Source organism: Condylura cristata, unplaced genomic scaffold (genome assembly GCF_000260355.1).
Source record: "Condylura cristata isolate star-nosed mole 26May11 unplaced genomic scaffold, ConCri1.0 scaffold00023, whole genome shotgun sequence".
In the NCBI taxonomy this organism is placed as follows: Eukaryota; Metazoa; Chordata; class Mammalia; order Eulipotyphla; family Talpidae; genus Condylura; species Condylura cristata.
The window spans coordinates 1,783,455-1,791,000 of NW_004567124.1; the positions used below are offsets into that span (position 1 = coordinate 1,783,455).

The window sequence follows — 7,546 nt, forward strand, 5'->3', positions numbered from 1 at the left end:
TGCGCCACCAGGGAGGGCCACCTTACTCATTCTTAATGCTAATTCCCACCACATCTCAATCATCTTTCCATGCTAGGGTTTAGTTTGGGGCTCGCTCTCTATTCTGTCCCCTTGGTTAGTTACCTCGTCTAGGTTCCCATGTCTTGATGTTTCCTAACACAGTTCATTATTAACATTGCCTTCACCATTCTTCACTTTTTGTTCTTTTATATAAACCTTAGGCATATTTTGTCAGATATTTCTATAAAAAAACACTCTCTGGACTTTGATTATCATGGCTTGAAAATATGGATGAGTGTGGATAGTAACTGACAATGTATGGGTCAGGAGCTTGCTTTTCATAATGCTCACACCCATATTTAGACACATTTACACATCATAACATACAACTGCAGCACATTCTGTCAGGATCTCTGGGTGCTGTGACAGTTTAATTGACAATTTCTTTCGGGTGGTAGAAATGTATCTGCTTTTTGATTTTATGAGTTGTAAGAAATTCAATAATTCATTCTGTAGAATTTCCTGAGCTCTGTTCTTCATATGTTTTAATATCTGTACATTCTGGAGAGTGCATCTTTAGAACAAATCCCTAGATTTTGTTCTGATTTGGAGATAGAGAACTTTGTGTCTTTCTTTCTTTCTTTCTTTTTTTTTTGAGAACTTTGTATCTTAACAGATATTGCCAAGTTCTCCAAAAAGATTGCCCCCACTACAAGCAGGAGCTGACTTCTCCCCAGAACTTTGTCATCAATGAATATTGGCCAGTGTTTAAAAGGGTTTCTAACATTATGGAAAAACAGACTCCAATTATTTTTTAAATTTGCATTTCTGATTACTGGTGAGGTTAACCACGCATTTCTTCTGCTTCTTTTGTTAAGTTTGTTAATCTCTTCCACCCTTTAAAAAAAATGGATTCCCTTTGTATTGTTTCTTTGTATATTAAGATTTAGGGCAGGGAGAGGGAGATAAGCAGTTTTACTTTCACAGCAAAACTAAGAGGAAGGTATAGAGATGTAAAGTTTCTTTAAAAAAAAAAATAATAATAGGGTCTTCCCTGGTGGTGCAGCGGGTTAAAGTGCAGCACTAAGATCGAAAGCCGCTTCTGTATGAGTTTGATCCCCAGCCCTGGAGGTGACCCACATGGCATGGCAGACAGCTCCTGACCCGCCTGCTGCTCCCCTCAGCAGTGTGTTTCATTGATCTGCCTGTTCTACTCCCCACCCTGTCTCTGGTGAATTCTCCCACCGCCCCTCTCACCTCTGGCCTGTACCCCAGTTCTGTATGCACAAATAAATAATCTTAAAAAAAATAGTTTGAAGAGTGGTGCGTGTGTGTTAGGGATTTACCTTTGTCTACTTGAAGGAAATTTATTTGATTCCAGCACATTACCAGTTGTAAGATGATTTAATAGTCTACATGATGAAATGAAAGGTTATGAAGGGCATGCAGAGTTGAAACAATGCTCTATTTACTCATCTATGCACATATTACTTCTCCTTCATCACCCTCAAATGTGACTGACTCTCCTCAGCTCCAGAGTCTGTCCCTTCTGGCCATCAGCAAACACACTGTGCTTCGTAACTTGGTCTCACAGACTGGGCATTTGTGGTACCTTTGACTTTGGGGCATCAAAGAATACCGAAGTTTTGGCTACATTTTCTGTTTTGTTAGTCTTACAGTTCCCCCTTTCTTCCTTAATTCAACTGGAAACTGAAAAGATTTTTTTTTTGTCCCCTTGAAAAGACACAGATAAATGTAGAAGACAAAAACAGACTGGTTAAAAAAAAAAATCTGTATTGTATCTTATTAGTTAGAAACTGTCACAGATGTTTGCCAGCTGAGTGACAGCCCTTCAGAGCACCAGACTGGTCACACCAATAGCTGCTAGCCTGGAAACTTATACTATCAATTTCAAGGATCTGGTCATTCCAACTGTTTTTAATTATCTTGCTTGGCCTGAGACAAGCAGGCAACTTTATGAATACAACTGTTCAATGTCGAATTAGCCTACAATCTTTTAAAAAGCAAGCTAAGGAACAATTCATATTCCAAATTTAAATAAAAATCAAGTTTCAACTGTGTGTGGTGAATGAACCTCTCTGTGTGTGTGAATACAGTCATGGTAATGAAGTCACCACTGATTCCTCCTGGCTGTTGGCTGAACATTTTCTTCTTATATTGATGGTATCACATTTGAATAAGGTGCTTTCCATTTTTTTTCCTCACAATTTTCCATCCCTCTTTTTCTTCCTATTTGGGTTATGATGTCTGGGATGGTTAACTTCATGTGTCAATGTGATGGCCACAGGAAGCCCAGATGAAGCATTATTTCTGGGTATGTCTGTGAGATGGTATCTAGCTAAGGTCAGTGTTTGAATGGGTTGACTCTGTGAAGTAGATTAACTTCCCACAGTGGATGGACATCAGCCAGTCTGTAGGACCTGGCTGATACAAATAAAGGCACAGGAAGAACTGACCCCTTATTTTTTTCTGCCCATTGTTTGAACTGCACATCTTGTTACAAGTTCTGCCTCAGACTGGGATTTATGTAATCAGCTACCTTGGTTCTCTGGACTTTACGCTCAGACTGAGTCAGCAGTACAGATCTTGGTCTTCAGCTTGCAGTTGGCAGGCTCAACGGGGGGCTTCTCAGCCTCCATAATTGTGTGATAGGATTTCTAGCAGTCTCTCTACCTACCTACCTATCAATCTAACTACCTATCAGTCAGTCATCTATCATCTATTGGTTTTGGTTCTCTGGTAAACACCTAACCCTTAATGGGAGAAAAGTTTTAAATTTATCCTGTTTTTACATCCTGCAATAAGGCTTCTGGATTTGGGTATAGTTTATGAAAACTTAAACCAACCCCAAGTTAAATATTTTTTCCCAGTGTTTTAAGAATGTGTCTTTTGTTAATATCTTTAATTCATTAGTCATTTATATTTAGAAATGGCTTATGGTGTTTTCATCAAATGGACCTTCAATTGTCTAAATACAACAAAAACCTCTTATTTTCCCCACTTCCTTGAGACAGGGCTTTTATCACAACACCTACCAGATGCACAGGTCATGCTTCATTGTCCTTGTAAAAAGGAATGTTTCAGAATTTTCTATTGTAAAACACTCACTGATGTCTGTCTGTTACTGTTCTAGTACCATGTAGTTTTAACTCTGAGGTTTATAATATGTTCAAATATATTGTCTTACCATATATTTGAACATATCATACATAGATCTAAATCTTCTTTTATTTTTCTATGTGCTGACAGTATCCATTCATGAATCAGTTAGTTTCTCTATCCATTCATAGTTCCTTTTATGCTCTATTTGAAGGCTTTGTTTTTTTTTTTTAAAATAGTTTTCTATATTTCTTGTTCATTTTCTTCTTATGGAATTTAATTTACTGTTGCTACTGGGGATAGTCATCATATAATGTACTCATTGGTCATGGCTGGTACATAAGAATTTCTTTACTATAAAGTATTTATTCCATAACTTATACATCCTTCTTGAGCTGGATGAGAGGAGGCTAGGTCAGTATATTAAAACACTGAATTTAGCCCACAGCCACAGGAATCCATTGCATTATAGAATGATGATATATTTATTTATTTTTAAACATTTCTGTGAGGACAAACGAGTAAATAGAAAACCAGAAGCCTGAAGAAATCTAAGAAAGAGGGTCAGCACCCCTCTAATCTGGAGTTAATCCTGACGGAGTCATTTAGCCATTTTACTGTTAGCTAATTATAATTGGGTTGTCTCTGTTTTGTACGTTATAAATAAAGCTATTGTGAAAAAAAATAGACTTGGGGTGGGGTTTTGGAGTATCTGACACACCTCTGGAGGTTGCTTCATTCCACTGCACTTTTATTCCCTTTATCGGATTGGGATCCTGCCTTACAAATTGCAGCTCACCTACAGTCAAGTTGAAATCTTACCACTTTACCTTAAGGATCAAGGGACAAAATCTCGGAATGCATCACCATTTCAATCAATTCACACTGTCTTTTGATGGTTGGTTTGTGTGCCATCCATGCTGTGAACAGTCATTTGAACAATGAAATGAATCATTCCCAGAGTAATCTGACCCACTGAACCTCATGATTACACAAGGCCAGAAAGAGACTCGTTGGCGTTTTCATTCCAGAAGATTTGCCAGAGTTAAAAGAAAAGTGAATTCTCTCACTGCCCCTGCACCTCTGGCCTGTACCCCAGTTCTATAGGCATAAATAAATAAATCTTAAAAAAAAAAAAAAGAAAAGAAAGGTGAATTCTTTCTCCAAGAGAGGAATCTCTACTTACCAACTTCAGGGACACAGTCCTGAGGATTACAGGATTCTTTTTCTTCTGGTTTCAACTGGGGGTCACAGAGATTGCTGAGAGCCATGTCATCTGAGAGGCAGCGCACCTCCCGGACCCGGAAGCCGCCCTGGCAGCTCTTGGAGCACTGTGAGCAGAAGGGGGGTGTCAGAGTCCTTGATGGCGCAGTAGCCAGCACACTGGGCAGGGCGGTGCTGGACAATTTCCAACATCTCCAACAGGAAATAAAATGAAACAAACTCTCATGCACCTACAACCCGCTCCAGTAATCACTACCTTATGGCCAGTTCCGTTCCATCTACGCCCCCAGCCATGTCCACACTCCAATTATTTTGAAGCAGATCTAGGCCTCACATCACTTCTAACATGTTGCAGCTGTAGCTCCAAAGGACAAAGACTTAAAAAATTATGATACCATTATGATACCTGATGGTTTAGTTTCTTACCATATTCATAGGCTATTCATATTCATATTCAAATGCTGAATGTAGTCAGCATTTCTATTTCCACTTTTCTCATGCATATCATATTTTTAAATACAGTATTTGCAAAATGCTCCACTGTTTCTGACAATTTCCTTGATGTTTTGTATGAAGAGATACACTACTTTAATTTATATATATCTGATCCCAGACCTAGATGTGTCTATTTTTCTAGAATTCCTGGATCATTTTAGTGGACAGTGGTATCTTAAAATCACATTCTGGCTGGTAGATGTCCTACTTGAAAATAAGGGACTTTAAAAAAAATTTATAATAGTTTATTTTTACATATTTTTGTGCATTTTTCCATCTCAGTTGCAATCCCCTTGGGTTTCCCATCACCAAATCACCCATGTGCCATCACCATAGTCCAGTGCATTTACCCCTCCCCCTGAATGTTTTTGATCCCATTCCCCACTCCCCCCACAAAATGTCTCTGGTATATAGTTGCTCATCATTATCATTAGAAAATAATGATAATTATTACTATTTCCATATTTCACATTTCATTTCTTAGTTACCTACTTTGGTATTTATCACCATCTCTGTTTACTTCTGTCTTTTCATTGACATGCTAAATGAAAAGTATAGCCTCTGTAGTTTAGAGATCAAAAACACCCCAGCCTCAGGCCCCTCCTCCAACCACCTAAGCAGGAAGAGTCCAGGAGTGACCCAACATTGACTAAGTGAGGGAAGTGCTGCAGAGAATCTAATTTAGGGCTGAGCCAGTCCTGGCACACAGCAGGTGGCCCAGGTGTGACTGTGGGAGGAAGGCAGAATGATGTTCTACTGGGACTTTCTGCAGAGTTCTCAGACTTACCATGCTCCATTCTGTGTTAAACCATTTGGCCCCACAAGGCTTGAGGTAGCAGGACTGCTGGCTGGGGGGTCTCTCCAGGAAGGAACATTCGTAAGGGTCCAATACTTCAAAGGTGTCTGTGTTCTTCCTAACACAAATCACCTCCCTCTGCTGGGTCCCACTCCCACACTCGATGGAACACTGGAGAAGGAAGCAGAGAACAGCGGCATCACATGGTGCAAAGGGGATGAGAAGTAGAGTCCACCGAGGGGTGTTTACAGGTGCTTTCTGCCAGCAACTCAGTAAGGAAGCCCTCTGGGCCCCTGGAAGACATTTCTGGAGAAGCTGCACTTGGCTCAAACTTTCCTAACAGTTCTGTTTCTGAAGTGGAGTTGAGTGTCTCGCGATAGCACAGCTTGAGGTTACTGGCTGCTGGGGTGGGGGAGCCTGGCATGCTGGAGTGAAATAGCTTCCTTCAGACTCTCTCACAGGAACACACCTGCCAATTAACTTGGTTGTTTCTGTCCCCTAGATTGTGACTCCTCTCACTGTAAAACAACCTCCTAACATTCTGGTTTATCAGTCAATTCACCTGTTCTGCTCCCCACTCTATCTCTGGTGAGTCTGTCTTCTCACTCCCCGCACCTCGGGCCTACACCCCAGTTCTTGTATGCATAAATAAATAAATCTTAAAATAAAAAAGCTATCTCAAACAACACACATGAAGTTGGCAAAGATATACTAGGTAGAAATCAAGCGAGGGATCAGACAGAAAAATGCAAGTATTAGATAAAATATAATTCATGGAGAAAAGTAGTGAAGACAGACCGTGGTATTAAATAGGATGACTGTTTCTCCTGAGAAGTGACAGCAGTTATGTGTGTCTCTGCACCCAAAGAATTGCGACACTTGTGCTTGGGGAGCCCAAGTCCAGATGAGACTGGCAATGTCTGTTCAGTGTCAGTGAGGATAAATGTGACACTGGAGCAGAGCTGGCTCGAGGACAGCTCTGGGTCACTAGAGGCTGTAAGAGTCCCCAGAACCTAGACAAACTCAGGCGAAATAAACCCAGAGTCGACAGGGAAGAAGGCAGACATCTAGGCACGGATAATAGACTTGGAGAACACTTTCTGAATAAAAGTGGGGCTACTCTGCCTCCAGAGCTGAGGACTCCCTAAGTCTCAGGTCTCATTCTCCCATGTGGCTTTCTCCACAAACCTCAGTTCACACCCTCTTAGGACCTGTGCCCACAACTTCCCATGAGCCCTTTCACTCACGTCCACATTAGAGCTCTGAGGAAGGACTCTGTTTGGCTCGGACTGGCCACCTGTCTCCCTGCACTCTTTGAGATGTCAACTCTTATTTAAACTCCATAGCTGGAAGAAACACTTATTTTAAGACTGTGAAGTCAGTTAATACATAAGATTTACCTTTCAATAAATGGGCATGCTCTATTTCATTTTGTGTTTGTGAGGGAATAATATAAAATTCTTGGGATGGCGAGGTGACACATTTATATTGCCTTCTGGCTGACCAAACCAAAACCGTGTCCACCTTTGAACATGTCCTTGACCTTCTGGACAGCAGGACAATAAATCGCACATTTCTAATGTAACAGAAATAAACGCTGCACTCCTGGTTTCACATTACTTTCAGGTATCTGAGCTCATTTCGAGAGTCCATTGGAGGCCTGTAGGCAAAAAAGACTCTTGAATCCTGCTTGCCTCTCCTCTCTGAGGTTGGGAGACATGTAAGTTGACCTGCCCTTTGCTGTATGAGGCAGTGGGTCTGTTCCCACTGCCTCAGTTTCCATGGATATTTGTTGCAAAGGAGACCCCTTACACAGGCCACTTAAAAAAATATTTATGGCCGTCTCTGGTGGCGCAGCAGGTTAAAGCACAGCACTAAGAAGCCTAAGCCACTTCTGCATGAGTTAGATCC

General features: G+C 40.9%; 1 protein-coding gene across 2 annotated transcripts in view; it reads right to left on the reverse strand.

The window, feature by feature from the left end:
• The window catches only part of THSD4 (thrombospondin, type I, domain containing 4), a 478,159-nt gene that overhangs the window by 5,518 nt on the left and 465,095 nt on the right, over positions 1-7,546 (reverse strand). For both annotated transcript variants that reach the window (XM_012728805.1, XM_004687625.2), the window contains 2 exons: positions 5,627-5,806; positions 4,307-4,451 (listed from right to left, as the gene is read on the reverse strand). In XM_012728805.1, the coding sequence (XP_012584259.1) occupies positions 4,307-4,451; positions 5,627-5,806 (325 nt within the window). The remainder of the gene's footprint in view (positions 1-4,306; positions 4,452-5,626; positions 5,807-7,546) is intronic.